The sequence below is a fragment of the Amphiura filiformis genome, chromosome 14, assembly GCF_039555335.1.
Source record: "Amphiura filiformis chromosome 14, Afil_fr2py, whole genome shotgun sequence".
Lineage (NCBI taxonomy): Eukaryota > Metazoa > Echinodermata > Ophiuroidea > Amphilepidida > Amphiuridae > Amphiura > Amphiura filiformis.
In genome coordinates this window covers 12,000,560-12,021,602 of record NC_092641.1, presented here as the reverse complement: position 1 = coordinate 12,021,602, position 21,043 = coordinate 12,000,560, and the positions used below count along the sequence as shown (strand labels likewise).

Below are 21,043 nucleotides of genomic sequence, written 5' to 3'. Positions count from 1 at the left end.
TTATAATAATTATTATAACTCATAGCCATTATTAAAAGAGCATCCATTCATATAAAAAAATATTTTAATAAAACACAACACGTATATCATAAGTCAGTATAAATCTCAAGATAATATATTTGTACAATTTACAATAATTATTAAAACCATAAGCCATTATTAAATGAACATTGATATAATTCCTCGACCAACAACTTGTTTTATACCGGTAGAAATTAGTTGGCAACATGCTTTCAAAACGTATACCTGACTAACAATTTTTCTAGCAGCCAGTTCGCCCGGTCACTTTTACTTCACATAACGTTAGAATTCGATTTTGACCTCCACTCTCATGCTGGATAGTGATGTATCTACCAGTAATGGGCGACGAGCAGGGATACGATTTCCCTCCTGGATAAGTGGCATCTGACGCCGACACACCATTACAAAAACTGCCAACATCTCGTGTGTTGTGATTAGGCAGCGTTGCACTGATGTAAATCTCTGCACCAGCCAGTCGATCACCTGAAAGAAATAGGAAAGCCATAGATTCAGTTTGTTCAGTGAAGACCTCAGGACTAGAATACTTTGATAACATGATTAAACAAGATCGGTGGAGTAAACGCAGTGAACAATGTTCTTTATATCTGATCCAGAAAATGTACTTACTTGTGTACGTTTCAGCAAACACTGTTGAATTTGTCTACGAGGAGTGACTGCATCTACTGACCACCGACGCTAGAGGGATTTCGAGCGTGATTTTTTTGGGTTGCCAGTTGGTTTTCCTTCTGGGGATTTTCTTGATTCCTGTTGCAGAAACTCATCGAAAATGCGAGATAGCTGATACTGTCCTTCGTCTCTGTTCATAGTTGTAGGCCCCCTCTTTCTTATTTCTATAGGTTCTTTGATCCAGCGTTTGTATCTAAACGGTTCCAAAAAGTAAGTCCATACATAATGCGGTACTTTATGGTCAAACATTTGTCCTTCACCAGAAAATACAGCAATCTATGAAACTAGAGGCCAAAAAAGTTGCATTTTTTTACATAGGAATTTCAAGTAGGCCTATTCAAATCTATGTATGACTGGTAATTGAGGCATTGGTCTGTGTGCGTTGGTTTGCGGTAGACCATAAGTTTGACAGTACCGTCTTCCTTCCTTACAATCAATGTATCAAGAAAAGGTAGAGAACCTTGCGCTCCTTGCTCCAAAGTAAACTTGATGGAGCCAGACTTATCGACCAGATTGATGTGGTCAGTCAACTGCTGAAAGATGTCTTTGTCTTTTGATCTAGGAAGCTGTAGATATAAGAAAGAGGGCGTACAACTATGAACAGAGACGGTATCAGCTATCTCACATTTTTGATGAGTTTCTGCAACATGGATCAAGAAAATCCCCAGAAGGAATTTAAACCAACTGGCAACCCAAAACATCACACTGGAAACCCTCTGGCGTTGGTTGTCAGTAGATCCAGTCACTCCTCATCAAGTGTTGACAAAGGCAAAAGTGTTTGCTGATATGCATTTTCTGGATCAGATACAACGAACACTGACTTTGATCATACAGTCATACCATACATAAAACTATAAACACTGTAACACAGTAACATTTTATGAGCATCATGGTATGCTCCAGAAGCATTCTAGGATCAAAGTTGCAGCAGGCATTATAGGACTTAGCAGTATATGATTTTCATTCAAAGTGATTGGACATGTAGAATAAATTGGTTTCACGAAGAGTACTTGTCCTTGGATTGTAAACGTTCCATGGAGAGTCAAGTTTTTTGTAAGCGTAAATTTAAGATTCGTGTCAAAATGGCTCAGCAGGACGAGAGTTAAGTTTGCATACTTTGCTCTAAGACCCAGGAGTGTTCTATCTCAAACAAACTCATTGATTTTGTTTAGTTGCAAGCAAATATGCACTACAAGTTCAAACTATAACAATATTATATTTTTTACTTACTGCAGCAGTCTATACGGTTGAAGATAATCACAGAAGCTATGCATGTGTTTGTAAGTAATGTTAGCTCCCACCATGGATATGGTTCGTAGGCTGAAAATGCAATGAACACGAAGACTCAACGAGTTTATTCTCAACTGTAACTATCATTGGTAATACCCATGGGTAATACCCATTGGGTATGTTTATAACAGAGAGTGTGCGATAGAAGAGAAAAGGACTAAAGAAAGTGGAAAGACAATGCTAGTATAGGAGAGGGGGAGAGTGTTGGGGAGAGAGGATAGAGTAGTATGATAGCCCTTTTCGTGGTATGAATATTGAATATAAATGAGGTCAGAGGTCACTTCCTTTTTGCGTGGCTATATTTCCATATTCATGAGGTGGGCACATGTATATTACTGAGCAAGTTTGAAATATTTTTTTCGTAATGCCGTGAAGTTTAAAATATTTGTTCGTGTTTGAAAGCAGTAGCACATATTGTACACGTAATACAGGGTGAGTCAAAAAAAGTGCAATAGAGCAAAGAATCGATATGTAAGAACCAAGTTTAACTTTCTCATTATTGAAAGTTTTTATAAATGCCACACTCAATAGTCACCTTCTGTGAAAAAATTAAGTGACTCGCTTCTACCGTTTAATTTTTATGAGTCATTTTACTTTGATACCCAATTTCATTATTTGTCCACGAGATAACATGGATTTTAAATGGGAGTACACAATGCACGATAAATGCACCAGCTCTGAAAGTGACTTTAACTTAAATAAGGTTGATTTTTGCGTTATTTTCATTTCTTTTTTTCTGTTCAAACAAACTTTCTAACATTACTTTTAGTCCGTCATACCTCACTCGACTCCAACTCCAGTTGTTTTTAATCCAATATGTCCAACTTACTGGATGTTTTGTAATTCACTCCACTCCAATTTGCGCGCATTTCATTTCGACATTTGGAAAACCCGCCTACAAATTTATATGGTTTTGATAGAGAATAAACATCTTTAAAATAAAGGGAAAATGAAAATAACAACAAATACTGCTTCTTCTCCTTAAACAAGACCAAGGGCAATGACACTTTGGGTGCTCAATGCCAATGAGGTTAACAAACTGGCAGTAGTTCCAAATCTACATTACACAGAGTGGGCTGACATTCAAATTTTAGGTGTCTCTTGGACAAACATTAAAATTGGGTATCGCTATAAAATGTGTCATAAAAACAAAACGGTAAATGCTAATTCCTTGAATTTTTCACACAAGATCACTAATGAATATGTTATTTATAAAATGTTTTAAAACCGAAAAGGTTCAACTCGGTTCTTAAGTAAAAATGAATTATTTTCTCTATTGCACTTTTTTTGATTCACCCCGTATTGGCGCGGTAGATGCCGTGCTGGGATGGACATTCTGTATTACAGCATACGTATGGTCACGGTGTATCCCGTTGTCAAAGTACCACGTACTTTAGTACAAATTTTTGCCTCCCATTTTCAAGACAACTTCACTGTTGATCAGTCTGTTTATGACCCCCAATGATGTGATTGACAAGTGTGCTGACCATCCTGGTATGTTATTACTATCAACCATGAGTACGGACGGTGCAGAGGTGCTTTATATTCTTTCCAAACTTGATATTTCGAAGTCTCCAGGCCCTGACGGCATCAGTTCTAGACTGCTGAAATTATCTGCTCCTGTAATTGGTAACATTCTTGCTGGAATATTCAATCTTTCTGTGAGCTCGGGAAATTTTCCCGAGGACTGGAAAAAGGCGAATGTTGTGCCTATTTACAAAAATGGTTCCAAGGATGATTTTAGAAACTACCGGCTCTATCTCTGTGCTCTACAGTTGGAAAAGTTATGGAGAGGATTGTTGACAATAGACTGCAGTCGCACCTAATACTGCATGGTCTTGTCGCAGAAGGTCAGCACGGTTTCTGTCCAGGAAGATCGTGTGCTACTCAGCTTGTCACCATGTACCATGACTGGGCGTCTATTCTGGACGAACGCTCTCCTCCGAGAATTGATGCTGTGTTCCTTGATTGGTCCAAAGCCTTTGACAAGGTCAGCCATAGTCTTCTTCTGTCTAAGCTTCATGGATATGGTATATGTGGTCAAATGCTTAAATGGTTCACCTCATACCTCTATAATAGAATCCAAAGGGTGCAATACCTTGGTAAATTCTCCGATTGGATTCGTGTTAAGTCTGGGGTCCCACAGGGCTCCATTCTTGGCCCTCTACTTTTCAATGTCCATGTTCTTGATCTTCCCTGTTTTGTTTCATCGTCTCTTCCGCAGTATGCCGACGACACAGTCCTTTATAGACCCATTACATCTCCCCAGGATGAAGATATTCTTCAAGATGACTTAGATGCAATCAGGACGTGGAGTACCATTAATAGACTTCCCCTCAATGCTGCAAAATGTGTGGTAATGCATATTACCAGATCCCGTCGTCCTATTTCAGTTAGATGTCAGATGGGTGATATCCCTCTTGAAACCGTTTCTACGCACAAGCACCTCGGCGTTGTCTTGTCTTCAAACCTTGAATGGGGTCCCCATGTTGACACTATCACTAGTAAGGCCCAACGTTTGCTTGGCTTCATCCAAAGAACGGTTGGATATAATGATCCGGATACCATGAAAAAGCTTTTCTTTGCTCTGGTGAGACCTATCCTGGAGTACTGTGCTCCAGTTTGGGCTCCTAACAGAGAGGGTCACAAAATAATAGACGGGGGAATACCGTATACGGTTTGACCCCCAAAAATTGCAACAAAAGGTTTTTAACTGATTTTGAACTAACATTTATGAACTAACCGTACACAAATAAGCAGCGTGGGTTCATTGGACAACCAGAAATCCTCGTAGATGTTTTTGTACCGTTTTAAATATTTAACCCCAGTGGGTGTTATTCAAACTTTCTGAGTAAGCACCACTTTGAAGAGCCATATTTTAAGCTCCTCTCATTTGCAAAAAAAATGGTTCATTGCAAGTGCATTTCAGCTCTGTCATATGCCAATTGCTGACGAAGTTTAGGAAATATCACATCAAACCCCGATAAAATTGATAAAAACAGAACAATGTTGCATAAAGTCCGAAATTATGTCCTTCCCAAAGATCAAATTTAGCCTTCTTAGGCAAATGCACTACATTATGGCACCAAAATGTAAACTCATGGAAAGCATGTTTTCTATCAAACAATTATTTTACACCATCTCGCGACACACCTCAATTAATATTTAGCCCGTTTGGTTATGCAGACCCCTTCCAGTCTAGTCTTGGCATTTCGTGAAAAAATATTCCATACTTAATGTCAAGTCTGTATTATTATATATAAATGCGAAACAAACTTGTCCAAATTTTGCAAGCAAACCGATAACGTGACCTGGTTTAGATTTATGACTGGTGATTGGAGTGAGGATTTTCTTTTGGTGCTGTGTTTAGTGCAGTGATATTGTAAATCAGTACAATTTCAAGTAACTGTATACTGATAAGCAATTAAAATTTGACTCTCAAGAATTCAACCACAGTTACAAATCATGTCAGTGGACTCACTTGTCTGTGTGCAACTAAAAGCCGAATGCCAATCCGCATCAGTATTGCTATCAATAGCTTTAATAGCATCGCCGTTCTGTGAACTGCTTTGCATAGCAGTGGCCCCAGTTAAATCAATAGGTGTATCTGTTGGATTTAAGGATAGACAAGATATTGTTGGTCAAAGCAGTCAAAATAAGAAAAGTAAAAAGAGAGAAAGAAAGAAAGAAAGAAAGAAAGAAAGAAAGAAAGAAAGAAAGAAAGAAAGAAAGAAAGAAAGAAAGAAAGAAAGAAAGAAAGAAAGAAAGAAAGAAAGAAAAAGAAAGAAAGAAAGAACGAAAGAAAGAAAGACAAAAAAAAAAAAGAAAAAAGAAAACAAAAAAGCAAGGAAAAAAACAAACAAGAAAAGAAAGAAAGAAAGAAAGAAAAAAGAAAGAAAAAAAAAGAAAGAAAGAAAGAAAGAAAGAAAGAAGAAAGAAAGAAAGAAAGAAAGAAAGAAAGAAAGAAAGAAAGAAAGAAAGAAAGAAAGAAAGAAAAAGAAAGAAAGAAAGAAAGAAAGAAAGAAAGAAAGAAAGAAAGAAAGAAAGAAAGAAAGAAAGAAAGAAAGAAAGAAAGAAAGAAAGAAAGAAAGAAAGAAAGAAAGAAAGAAAGAATGTGGAGTTTTCTATTTCATAGACATACAAGTCATCATTCCATCACTGGCTAACTTGTTCTACAACCAGAGGCAATCTACACTATATTGGTAGTTATTAGCTGCTGGATATCAGGGCTGATCTTCCGTAAAGCTTCTAGGACCGGACTTAAATCATTCCTGGTGTAAACTATCCAATTGCGAAAACTACAAGAAAACCTGGAAAACAACCGAAGGCAAATGGGTGGCAGTCTATGGCTGACTCTGTGGTGGACCAGCGGGAATTCGGCACACCACCACGAACTGCTGATTCTTGTCCCTAGTCAGGGAACCTCTATTATTATCGGGAATTGCCTGTCACACATGATCGCACACAAGGTCGTAGGCAATTGGTGGGACCTCATCTGCCCAGAACATATTGACCCAGGTTAGCATACCGCCATATCCTTCCCGACATGCTTAGTAGCCAAGTCCGTAGAAGAGTGGATCCACACACTATGTACACAAATATACATTTGGCCACATTTTATTATACGATTAATACGAATTTATTAAAGATGGTAACAAATATTCTCTAGCAAATCGGTTATACGGTGGAACTGGTAGGCATATTATAAATTCGGGATATTAAATATCTTCCTGACCAGCCAGATCTGCGCATGGTCAAAGACGAGGATAGACGAGTATCAGACCGACGCAAACTGGCTTAGTCTTCACATCAGCCAGTTTGGTTCCGCCCCTCCACAGGGAGCGTGACCTGTGTAGGAGACTCGGTCGGACCTTGTGGGACCTCATCTCTCCCCATCGATTGAAAAAAAATAGAACACCTGTAGAAAAGTTCTACCCAATTTCCACCATTATCATGATTATTATGTTTTGTTGAATCCAAGTGTGTAAAAATATTGATCCAAAACATAATAATGATAAAATTGATGCTTTAGGCTAATATTTATTGGTCTCGCTATGAGTTGTAAAATATTGGACTCGACTACGTCTCGTCCAATATTTTAAAACTCATAGCTCGACCAATAAATATGGGCTCAATCGATGCAATTTTATATCAAGGTTAGACTAGTTCACGCAACTTGCGTCAGAGTTTTACAAAATTATATGGTTGTGAGTCATGGGTTATCTCTAAGGATAAGGAAAATAAAGAGCTCGGAATCAACTCATTTGGCACATCCTGCTACCGTATTCTGCTGAACATCAATAGAGTAGACAGATTACCAAATACTACCATCTAGAATCTGACATAGATCATACTGCAGTTACTGTTCATTTTCCTATACACAATACACAGTGCTCTCACAATTGACGTGTGACCTCTACACTGTTCAAACAGTGTATGTTAGAGGTATAGGGCATTGCCTAGTTAACGTCACTGTGTAAAAAAATAACCGGCCAATATATTTTGTACTCTCTAAAATTCTAGAAAATGTAGTTTTGTAACATGTCCTAAATTTTTAGCTAATTTAGATGTTTGGAAATATTCGCACTTTGGTGTTTTAGTAAGGAAGGGCACGGCACGGCATACAAAATTCCCTGTGTAAATCGAATGCAACTTTTAGTGACTATCACTCACTTGTGGACCGCTCTCTTCCGAAGGGCATTAAAGTTAAACCACTTGACGGATATAATAATGTATACATTACATGTAGGCTAAAAACTGAGAAGGTGTGGCATCTGCAAATGTTCGTACCTCCCTGATATTTAAATGACAGATAACAGCAAAAACAACACCCACTTCTGTCCATAACTTTGGTCAGTGGAGCGAGTCAGGTGATTATTGATTGGCAAGTGCCATATTTGGGCATAAGTGCAGTCTATGGAGCATGGGCTAGACTTTATCGATTGATTTTGCTGTATTAATTTCCTGTTAACCAGGTTTAAGTACTGCAAAAGGTCTTGCCTGACGATGAGCCTGTTAAAGAGTATGCATTGTATGTCCCAACTCATGACAAGAGGAAACACGGGCGGCATCGACTTTTGTTTTGGAAATACATTCAGTGTCTTTTGGGGGATATGGACAGCATGCTGAGTAAAGATCAACTATTAGCAATGGCTCAAGACCGATGCAGCTGGAGGAACCTTGAGGTCATCTGTTCCGCAAACGAAGGATGATAATGAGCTAACAAAATTGATTATGATATAATAGTAATCGGTAGACTTCCTCTTTCGAGGCAAAAACTCGTAGTAAACATGGCAAAACCTGCCAAATGCCTGGCCAAAATTGTTTTAAAAAAATCCAACCCTTTAAGGGCTCGGTCACCCACCTTTGCACAGTATTTTTGTGGGACATAGGAGCACATCGCACACATCAAATTGCATTGAGGAATGTCCTCCTGATACAAAATAATATTGATTTCTTTGCAATTCGCGATATAATACAAATTTTATGGCAAATTCTTAAATTGATATTTTTGACATTTAACAGTCCTCGAAGCAAACTTTATAGATTTAAGGATATGTATGTATCTAATGATAACAAGCTGGGAGGAAAAAAACGATCATCATATGAACATTTTAATCTTAATTCCTAATGAAGATATAACAATGTTTCATAAAATTGAAGAAAAGGAGTGCAAAAATAGTCTTTTTCTTTAATACCTTCAGTTTCTCCTGATTGCGCTTCCGTTGTTTGTGAAATAGTTGCGTTTGTTGTTGTGAATAAATCAGTTGGCTGTGTACCTACAAAGGGAAATAAGAAAACAACAGTAGCACTTATAAATAATATGTTGAAGGCGTAAGTGCACGCGTGCACACATGCAGTGAAGGCATTTCCTAATGTCTTGAGGCTGCGTATTTATTTTCGATCCTTGTATACATACAATATTGTGTCTAACATTGTCATAAGGGTACTACCTCTTTTGCGATTTTGAGCCCTAAAATGGGATGGATTAGTATCAAATTTGGCCTAGAAATAATCGTCTTTTCAAACAAAAATATGTTTTACATTAGGGCCTATTCATAAATGTCTTATCTTTGAAAATGCTAAATATTGGTAAAATAACTTGTCCACGGCCAATACACTCATATATAGCACCATTGGCCTGTTTGACAAATATTACTGAGAACTGCCAAGGGGGTGATACTAAATTCACGGTTGTTCTATGAAGCACGCAAACCGAATGACAATTCCCGCTGGTTTGCTAGCTAGAAAATGAGGCCAGTTATCGATCCGTGATGAATAATTCATATTCGACCCCTTGATCATGTTAATTAAGGTTGGTAAATGACAACGCCGTTAGTTTTGCGAACTTTTCCTGTTCAATGAGAGTATAGAGCGCCCTCAATACATCAGGGCGCAAATTGGGCGCAAACGATCCGGTTTATGAAAATGGCGGACGGGTATTTCCCATCAGGCACCACTGATATGTTTTTCAAAAAAAGTCTACTAATTTGATATGGGAATGAATTTTTGCAACAAATATGTTGAAATTAGGACTTGTTGTCAATAATACGAAGGAAATGCTTGACAGATACAAGGTATGAAATCATCAAGTATATTTGAAGTCACAAAACCCTTTGACACCTCACCTGACCTTCCATCATGGCGCCGTATTCGTCTGATAGTCACATGTTCACATATCACGTGATACGGGAAATCACATGGCAACATTTTAAGATTTAAGGCTTGTTAACATAGTTAACTTGTCATTAGTATTCTCGATTATTTATCTTTGTTAATTAACACATCTTTTAAATGCTGATAAATCGGGGTTTGCTACACATGATCCGTTATAACTCAATGTTAATATGAATCTAATTCTGACACGCAGAGGTGGTCACACAGCAGAATTGTACACCACCAACTTAGCTAGATTTCGGAGAGCTCTGCACTGCCACGAGAGGATGATAATGTAAATTAGAATGTACACAATACACAGTGCTCTCACCATTGACGTGTGACCTCTACACTGTTCAAACAGTGTATGTTAGAGGTATAGGGCATTGCCTAGTTAACGTCACTGTGTAAAAAAATAACCGGCCAATATATTTTGTACTCTCTAAAATTCTAGAAAATGTAGTTTTATAACATGTCCTAAATTTTTAGCTAATTTAGATGTTTGGAAATATTCGCACTTTGGTGTTTTAGTAAGGAAGGGCACGGCACGGCATACAAAATTCCCTATGTAAATCGAATGCAACTTTTAGTGACTATCACTCACTTGTGGACCGCTCTCTTCCGAAGGGCATTAAAGTTAAACCACTTGACGGATATAATAATGTATACATTACATGTAGGCTAAAAACTGAGTAGGTGTGGCATCTGGAAATGTTCGTACCTCCCTGATATTTAAATGACAGATAACAGCAAAAACAACACCCACTTCTGTCCATAACTTTGGTCAGTGGAGCGAGTCAGGTGATTATTGATTGGCAAGTGCCATATTTGGGCATAAGTGCAGTCCATGGAGCATGGGCTAGACTTTATCGATTGATTTTGCTGTATTAATTTCCTGTTAACCAGGTTTAAGTACTGCAAAAGGTCTAATCATGCTTGCTGTGCAGCATAACTGCACTATGTAACACCACTTTTTGAGAAATAGCCAGGACTCGTCAAGTGTAATTTGTAGGGCAGATACTCCGCTTGCCTGACGATGAGCCTGTTAAAGAGTATGCATTGTATGTCCCAACTCATGACAAGAGGAAACACGGGCGGCATCGACTTTTGTTTTGGAAATACATTCAGTGTCTTTTGGGGGATATGGACAGTATGCTGAGTAAAGATCAACTATTAGCAATGGCTCAAGACCGATGCAGCTGGAGGAACCTTGAGGTCATCTGTTCCGCAAACGAAGGATGATAATGAGCTAACAAAATTGATTATGATATAATATTAATCGGTAGACTTCCTCTTTCGAGGCAAAAACTCGTAGTAAACATGGCAAAACCTGCCAAATGCCTGGCCAATATTGTTGTAAAAAAATCCAACCCTTTAAGGGCTCGGTCACCCACCTTTGCACAGTATTTTTGTGGGACATAGGAGCACATCGCACACATCAAATTGCATTGAGGAATGTCCTCCTGATACAAAATAATATTGATTTCTTTGCAATTCGCGATATAATACAAATTTTATGGCAAATTCTTAAATTGATATTTTTGACATTTAACAGTCCTCGAAGCAAACTTTATAGATTTAAGGATATGTATGTATCTAATGATAACAAGCTGGGAGGAAAAGACGATCATCATACGAACATTTTAATCTTAATTCCTAAAGAAGATATAACAATGTTTCATAAAATAGAAGAAAAGGAGTGCAAAAATAGTATTTTTCTTTAATACCTTCAGTTTCTCCTGATTGCGCTTCCGTTGTTTGTGAAATAGTTGCCTTTGTTGTTGTGAATAAATCAGTTGGCTGTGTACCTACAAAGGGAAATAAGAAAACAACAGTATCACTTATAAATATGGCGTAAGTGCACGCGTGCACACATGCAGTGAAGGCATTTCCTAATGTCTTGAGGCTGCGTATTTATTTTCGATCCTTGTATACATACAATATTGTGTCTAACATTGCACATAACTGCACTATGTAACACCACTTTTTGAGAAGCAAGGACTCGTCAAGTGTAATTTGTAGGGCAGATACTCCGCTTGCCTGACGATGAGCCTGTTAAAGAGTATGCATTGTATGTCCCAACTCATGACAAGAGGAAACACGGGCGGCATCGACTTTTGTTTTGGAAATACATTCAGTGTCTTTTGGGGGATATGGACAGCATGCTGAGTAAAGATCAACTATTAGCAATGGCTCAAGACCGATGCAGCTGGAGGAACCTTGAGGTCATCTGTTCCGCAAACGAAGGATGATAATGAGCTAACAAAATTGATTATGATATAATATTAATCGGTAGACTTCCTCTTTCGAGGCAAAAACTCGTAGTAAACATGGCAAAACCTGCCAAATGCCTGGCCAAAACTGTTTAAAAAAAATCCAACCCTTTAAGGGCTCGGTCACCCACCTTTGCACAGTATTTTTGTGGGACATAGGAGCACATCGCACACATCAAATTGCATTGAGGAATGTCCTCCTGATACAAAATAATATTGATTTCTTTGCAATTCGCGATATAATACAAATTTTATGGCAAATTCTTAAATTGATATTTTTGACATTTAACAGTCCTCGAAGCAAACTTTATAGATTTAAGGATATGTATGTATCTAATGATAACAAGCTGGGAGGAAAAGACGATCATCATACCAACATTTTAATCTTAATTCCTAATGAAGATATAACAATGTTTCATAAAATAGAAGAAAAGGAGTGCAAAAATAGTCCTTTTCTTTAATACCTTCAGTTTCTCCTGATTGCGCTTCCGTTGTTTGTGAAATAGTTGCCTTTGTTGTTGTGAATAAATCAGTTGGCTGTGTACCTACAAAGGGAAATAAGAAAACAACAGTAGCACTTATAAATAATATGTTGAAGGCGTAAGTGCACGCGTGCACACATGCAGTGAAGGCATTTCCTAATGTCTTGAGGCTGCGTATTTATTGTCGATCCTTGTATACATACAATAGTGTGTCTAACATTGCACATAACTGCACTATGTAACACCTCTTTTTGAGAAGCAAGGACTCGTCAAGTGTAATTTGTAGGGCAGATACTCCGCTTGCCTGACGATGAGCCTGTTAAAGAGTTTGCATTGTATGTCCCAACTCATGACAAGAGGAAACACGGGCGGCATCGACTTTTGTTTTGGAAATACATTCAGTGTCTTTTGGGGGATATGGACAGCATGCTGAGTAAAGATCAACTATTAGCAATGGCTCAAGACCGATGCAGCTGGAGGAACCTTGAGGTCATCTGTTCCGCAAACGAAGGATGATAATGAGCTAACAAAATTGATTATGATATAATATTAATCGGTAGACTTCCTCTTTCGAGGCAAAAACTCGTAGTAAACATGGCAAAACCTGCCAAATGCCTGGCCAAAATTGTTTTAAAAAATCCAATCCTTTAAGGGCTCGGTCACCCACCTTTGCACAGTATTTTTGTGGGACATAGGAGCACATCGCACACATCAAATTGCATTGAGGAATGTCCTCCTGTTACAAAATAATATTGATTTCTTTGCAATTCGCGATATAATACAAATTTTATTGCAAATTCTTAAATTGATATTTTTGACATTTAACAGTCCTCGAAGCAAACTTTATAGATTTAAGGATATGTATGTATCTAATGATAACAAGCTGGAAGGAAAAGACGATCATCATACCAACATTTTAATCTTAATTCCTAATGAAGATATAACAATGTTTAATAAAATAGAAGAAAAGGAGGGCAAAAATAGTCCTTTTCTTTAATACCTTCAGTTTCTCCTGATTGCGCTTCCGTTGTTTGTGAAATAGTTGCCTTTGTTGTTGTGAATAAATCAGTTGGCTGTGTACCTACAAAGGGAAATAAGAAAACAACAGTAGCACTTATAAATATGGCGTAAGTGCACGCGTGCACATATGCAGTGAAGGCATTTCCTAATGTCTTGAGGCTGCGTATTTATTTTCGATCCTTGTATACATACAATATTGTGTCTAACATTGTCATAAGGGTACTACCTCTTTTGCGATTTTGAGCCCTAAAATGGGATGGATTAGTATCAAATTTGGCCTAAAAATAATCATCTTTTCAAACAAAAATATGTTTTACATTAGGGCCTATTCATAAATGTCTTATCTTTGAAAATGCTAAATATTGGTAAAATAACTTGTCCACGGCCAATAGCACCATTGGCCTGTTTGCCAAATATTACTGAGAACTGCCAACTGCATACACTGCCACGAGAGGATGGTCATGTAAATTAGAATGTACACAATGACCTGCGCATGCACGGCTATACGCCGTAGAAGTGACGTAGTTAATCGGATTAACAACCATAGCAATAGATGAATACAATTTTGACTATACCGCCCTGCACTACAACATTAATGCGGTACCGATGCATTGAACCATAGATACCAAAGAAAGACTGATCACTTGCACCTGTAAGATTAGTATCTTTAAAAAGGGTATTCAATCTATGTGTGCTGACACAGGTGATTAGTGTAATCTACTTGTAGTGCGGAGCGATCTATTCAAAAATTGTATTCATCTATTGCTATGGTAGTTAATCCGATTATGACGTCACTTCTACGGCGTATACGCCGTAGAAGTGACGTCATAATCTACAGCCTTGCCACACAATAAAGCGGTCGGTTAGTTGTTTGATCTGTAAGGCAGGATTCCAACTCGGAATTTTCATTGAGTGTAAAAGGATCACACAATAAAATTTACTTTGAATTATTTTTTGTCCTTTTGATACGTAAATAAATTAGCTGCCGGTAAGAATAGTGCGTCAAGTCGAACACCTTAATGCGGAACCAACAGAGGTTATCCACTTCACTCAAACTAATTCAATGCACGACCTCGGAGTTACCTGCATGACTTTGGCGGGCTATTTTGAAACAGTCATGGTTGCACATGCAGGTACTTCTTTAGAATGTCCTAAACAAGGTATAGCAGTCGTTGATAGGATATGCAGCTTATAGAACATGGATAACCTCTATCTAAATGTACTTACCGCAGTATTCCTGTCGATCCAGTAGGATATCAAATGCCTCTTGGTTCCAATTCGTACGATTGTTTAGTGGCATAATATCATCCACAAACCACACTTCCATATTTCCTCTACCGTCTACATAGGGGGAACACGCTTGGGTGAACTTCCGAGGAGCTACCACTCGTTGGCAATAAAATCTCTCTTTATTAGGTAGGGACCATCGCAGGGCACCGCCTCGTGATGGATCTGGTCGTTCTTTTAGCACGCATAAGTGACAAGAGACTATTGGTGACAGCACTGATAAATAAATAGAATACATTTTTAAAATTCGAAATCAGAGCATTTTTCAATTTTTGACTCCTTTTTGCTTATATATCGAGAACTGTGAGTCGGAGATAACCCAAAATGTGTCCCATGCATAATAAGTCATTTTGGTTTTATGCAAATAATTCACCTTTCCTTAGAGGTTATTATGAGGACATTAAGTATGCTGTTATGGGAACGTCTTAGAAATTCATTGCTAACACTAAAATAACAATTAGTTCCAAGTGAAATCTTGCCTTGACTATAAAGGCTTCCATCTCCTACATGGTTTAACCCCAGAACTACGAAGGGAGGTTATCCGTCATAAAAAAACCCGCACACGTTTGCGCCCAAACGGCCTAAGCTAATTTGCGCTCATTTTAGTGATAACATTTTAACCCCAGCACCTTACCCGTGGGTAGGACCGGTCGTCCAAGATGACCATAGAGGGGGGGGTGGTGAGGCTCACCATTGGTTTCTACAGTAAAATCAATGATTTTTATTTCGCTTGTATACTTAAGGGATCTCAAATGAGCGTTTATTGCGTTTCGACAGTATTTTTGTGGGACATGAGAGCACCTCAGACCTATCGAATTGCATTCTGAATACGAAGCATGTCTTTCTGATATCAAATAATTTTCATTTTTTGAAAATCACAATATAATACAAATTTTATGACAAATTATAAAAATTTGATATTTTTCAAATTTTGATATATAACAGTCCTCGAAGTAAATTATATAAATCTAATGATATATTCTTAAAGTGTATGTAGCAGGGAGGAAAAGCCGACGGTCAATTGAAAATGTTGACCTTTCATATTGAAGATATGGATTTTTTCCTAAAAGACCTAATTTTTTTGGTGTTTTTGGAAAAAATCCATATCTTCAATACGAAAGGTCAAAATTTTGAATTGATCGTCGGCTTTTCATCCCACCTACATACACTTTAAGTATAAATCATCAGATTTATAAAGTTTACATCAAGTACTGTTAAATAGCAAAAATATCAATTTTTAATGATTTGCCATAAAATGTGCATTAAATCAAAAAATAAATTATTTGATATCAGAATGACATTCTTCGTATTCAGAATGCAATTCGATATGTCTGATGTGCTCTAATGTCCCAAAATAAATACTGTCCAAACGTTCATACCCCAGCCCTTAATGATTAGGTTGAAATATCAATTTCCTTTTATATAAAGGAGAACATTAGGTAAAAATTGCATTTTTGTACAATTTTTTGCCGAAAATCAATTTTGCCTTTACTTTTGTACATAGCCAGAATTTCCCAAATTTGCATGGGCGCCCTCATATTATGACGTCATAGCGATATTATGTGGGGAATGTTGGTACTTTGTTTGGTATCACTGGATAGAGGATACCCATAGCTATACATTGGTACCAGATATAACGGTATGACGTTTATAATTGAAAAGTAGGGGTGCAACACCTCCCCTTCGTAGTCCGTGTTACAAAATATGGCTCAGTAGTTATAAGGTTAACAAAATTCGATTAAAATAAGTCCGTCATGACAGTACTATTTCTCAATGGTCTGGTGATAGTATTAAGTGTTTTATTTTTTCTATTTTTTCCTTAAGACAAAAATCTATTTAAAAACATCGAGCGTATAATAATATATACCTTGTATGCTAAAAAGAAATAATGATACCACTTGTAAGCGATGTATGTATTCCCAACACGACCACATGGTAAACTGAAATGAGATCATTTATCATGGTAACTTCGGTCTTTTTTTATATCGTAACACTTGTTATTGCGTATAGAGACATTTCCTGACAGTTGTTACTGATCTTATTTTAGTATGTTGAGTGAACAAAATTAAAATTTGATGGAAATCGTATCATGGTAACTTCGGTCTTTTTAGATCGTAACAATTGTTATTTCGTACAGAGACATTTCCTGACAGTTGTTACTGATGTTGTTTTAGTATTTTGAGCGAACAAAATTTAAAATTTGATGGAAATCGTATGTTTTATCTTTAAATTAATTAGATCCATCAAGTCAATCGGGGTGTTGGTAAAGTCCAACATAGGTAAAACGTAGTTTGATCAGCTCGTAATAGGCGGGAAATGTTAGGCTTTTACCACTACGCCGAAAAGTAGACCCACGTTAAGAGCGCTATTTGCTGACCTGACTGGTCTTTATTTTGTGCTTTAAAGAAATTAGACAAAGTATAGGACTTGAATTAATAATTCGTGATGCTTCTGGCGAGATGTTACAAGAAAATTCTCAAAAAAAAAAATTTTGATATTAATACGCGATGTTATAAGGCCCGTCGATTACGAGCTGATCAAAGTATAGTAAAATCAATGATTTTGATTTTTGTGAAATTATTCTGAAAGATATGAACTTGGTAGTTAGGAGATTGAAATATTTAGCAGACAATCCGGTAAAAAAAGGCATGTTCGTATACTTTGATTGCCGAAAATCAATTTTGTCTATACTTTTGTACATAGCAAGAATTTTCCATTTTGGCAAGGGCGTGATCACATTATGACGTCATTGGGCAATGTTTACATTTATTATGAACGTGACTCAAGGCAGCGAAAAAACCAGTCCATATTTGGCATATTGGTCCCTGTTTATTTTCTTACACAAAATAAATCGTATACCTAAACCAGCCATAAGGCATGTGAAGTCAGGCTTTTCCGCTGCCCTTAGTTGGTTTCATTTATTATGGTATCGCCGGAAGTAGGAGACCTATAGCTGTACATTAGTGCCAAATATAACATTATGTGGCGTTTAATAGGGAGAAATGTAAGGGGTAACCACCTCCCTATTTATAGTAGTAGTTCATGTTACAGAGTAGCTGCATTACTCTATAATGACAATAGAACGAGGGCTATACCATTAAGCCATTGCTTTCCAGGCTAAAAGTGCAATGGGGCGGGATTATAATAAATAAAAGCAAAACGATGGTCTTCATGCTTATTATTACTTTGAAAATGCATAATTATTAACATTTGCGAGGGCGCAATAACATTATGACGTCATAGCGATATTACGTTCCTATAAGTACAATAATAGTAGTCCAGATAGCTCCTTCAGGTAAGGCGCTATAGACGCTGCATCGCGCTGGTGCGTGAGTGGTTCACGATACGAGTTCGAGCCCACGTAGTGTCTATTTTGTTCTCACGTTGAGCAAGCTTGAAATTCCACTAGAAATTAATGATTGTAATTTGTATCTGTTTATGATAATAATAATAATAATTATTATTATTATTTTGCATATATATATATTATGCTTTATATAATGACAATGTTCTTTTGACAATAATTGCGATAACTTAAATACCACCAAATCCACCATGAACAACGTTCGTGCTGTAAAAATAGTTCATTAAAAGATGAGTTGGAAAACAATTTAAATCGACACAATGACTGATTTTTCACAAAACCTAATCCATTAGAGGATTTCAGTATGTAAATTGAAGAAAGCTTTTACATAACCATGGCAACCAGGTGTCATTAGAAAAAGAAACTAAACACTTTCTTGCCTTTCGTTGTTCATGAAAGACAAAATGAACAACAAACATCAGCATCGTTAAAGCCATAATGTACGATCTTATAATATGAAATCAAACCTGTTTTTTTTTTGCATACTTGTAATGTTTACACATGTCCCAACTTGCACCTAAATAGAATCAGCCAAATTTGTTGATTTTGTAGGTCAACAGAGCAAAGTTCGACATAAAGTCATATATTCATGAAACGGTGACTTTATGTCCTCCCATAGAACTGCATGTTAAATGGCCAAAATAACCAGTGGGGTTTCTTTCATTTTACCTTATTATTTCAGCTTAAAATGGACAGGAACCCTTCCCGGCAGTTATTACTAAAATTATTTCAACATTTTGAATGAAGAATAACAAAATTAAAATTTGCCGGAAAATAATCCCAGCGAAAGTGTAAAAAAATTAAAATTGTTTATAAATTGCTTAAAAGTGAAGGATAAGTCATTCAAATATTGTCATTTGGTATTTTTGAAATGAAAAATTTGGCAAAACACAAAGAAAACAGCAATATTAACGAAGTTGAAACCCCATTCAAATACATGTAGCTAATTTAGATACTGTCAGTATCTAAATTACAGATTCATGTGCTTATGTCTTAAATACACGGCTTTCGGCTGAACCACTAGCAGGTTATGTTTACATATCTATGACAATGACAAAGGTACCAAATTCTGATTTTTTTTTACGATCGTCCGGATGAACAAATCACTGAATGGGCCTTTAAGGCTTTTAAAGCTGCAAAATTAACAGCAAAATTTACGACTATAGTTAATGCAACCACTAAATCTATATATTTGTGTTATAATTCTTAATTCTTAAGATATAATTTTTGCATTAACCCTCTTTTGCATTAACCCTCTAATGACTTCATCTAATTCTAAGGACATAATTACGGTCATTTTAATGGTCAGAATTATGTACCATCTCACCAGCGATACCACTCTTACTCTCCCCGGAGATAAGATACGCTGCCCAAGTCAGATAGGGTGATTGCAACCCAGACAATAATATTTTTAACAGTACTATTGGTATGCAAGCACTGCCGTTTACCCAGGTAGTATATAAGAAACAAAATGGGCGAAAACGTCACTTTGTCCTATGGGTCGGATATTGTTGATTTCACATGTCCGATTAGATTATATATAATGTCATACTCATAGTGACGTAATTTTTAGTACTTACTCTTTATGGTTATACTGTGATACCAAATTGGTATTAATACGTAATAGGATACTTGTACCGAATACAAAAACCGTAATTATGTAGGCAGTTAAATTATTGTCAAATTACGAAGCTCGAAAGCGTATCTTTAATTGGTAATGGCATCATGGAATCCCGTAACTGAAAACAAAACAAAGGCACATATTTAGGAAAATAAAGGGTAATGCATTATCCTTTACACGAAAATAATGTGTCCGAGGCAGTAAAAACGTAAATAATTATAATGGGTGAGGCGCAGCCGAACCCATTATTTAAACGTTTTTACTGCCGAGGACACATTATTTGTGTGTAAAGGATAATGCTGCACCCTTTATTTCTATTCTATTACCACAAAATAGTGCGATTTAAAGAGAAAATATCACATTTTTTGCCCAAATATTTCAAGTTGTTTACCTCAAGGTGGAGCGCCTACGCGTAGCCAAAGCGTAAGTGATAGCGAGTATTGCAGAACGCGTAACCAAGCGTAATGCTTTGCGTAGAATGCGTAACGACGCTAATATACTGCATCACGTTTTGCTCTGCGCTGTGATGCGAGAAGAACATGAAGTTCGTTGCCCTGGCCACTTTATTGCTAATTAATGGTCTTTCACGTGACGCGTTTCAACAAATTTTAAAAACGTTTTCATGACCTTTATATAACCCGACATTTAAATGTTATTTAAAGGTTTTGAAAAAAAAAACATTTTAAGAACATTTCTGTTTGCTGGGTTCAAATATTTTAACATAATGTAATAAGTATTGACACAATATTTGACAAAAATGTTTGCAAAAATAGTTTACAATAACATTTTTGAAAACATTTAAAAATTTTGTTGTAGTGTGTTTTCATACAAAACGTTTTAAAACGACATCATGACCTTTATATAACCCGACATTTTAATGTTATTAAAACGTTTTTACCTAAACCAAAAGCCAAAATATAACTTATTTAAAACGTTTTAAAAACATTTTTGTGTTTGCTGGGTACGTTTAAGCAATTTGTTGGACACTGCTTTTTCTGTCTCTGTAATTTGTTTTTGGATTCTAATGATCTTGCCAAATAAAAAAACAACCAAACAAATACAATTGAAGGCGTGAAGTGCCTTGTTTGGTTTCGCTGACAATTTTAAAATTCTGGCTTGAATAGTTAACCAACTAAAACATTTTGACCACAAATTCCACCTGTCACTGTAACGTGTAGGCCTACACATTTCTAATGTAATGTAGATGACAATAATTAAAGTACTTACCATCTAATTCATTCATATTTCATGACGACACTTAAGTATCCTCCGGGAATATTGATTAAAGCTGATCTTGGTTCTAAACTAATAGATACTAACTACGATAGAGAAACAACTAATT

General features: G+C 36.7%; 1 protein-coding gene across 1 annotated transcript; it reads right to left on the bottom strand.

Annotated features, from left to right (window-relative positions):
* Positions 1–303: 303 nt before the first annotated feature.
* On the bottom strand, positions 304–16,628 carry LOC140169195 (uncharacterized). Its single transcript, XM_072192453.1, has 10 exons — positions 16,584–16,628; positions 14,657–14,917; positions 13,410–13,490; positions 12,392–12,472; positions 11,382–11,462; positions 8,697–8,777; positions 5,480–5,605; positions 1,939–2,028; positions 1,140–1,348; positions 304–504 (listed from the first exon to the last, which is right to left on the bottom strand). Exons 2-10 carry the CDS (start codon positions 14,754–14,756, stop codon positions 304–306), a joined length of 1,050 nt encoding a protein of 349 aa, XP_072048554.1. The 5' UTR covers positions 14,757–14,917; positions 16,584–16,628.
* Between the last annotated feature and the right edge of the window lie 4,415 nt (positions 16,629–21,043).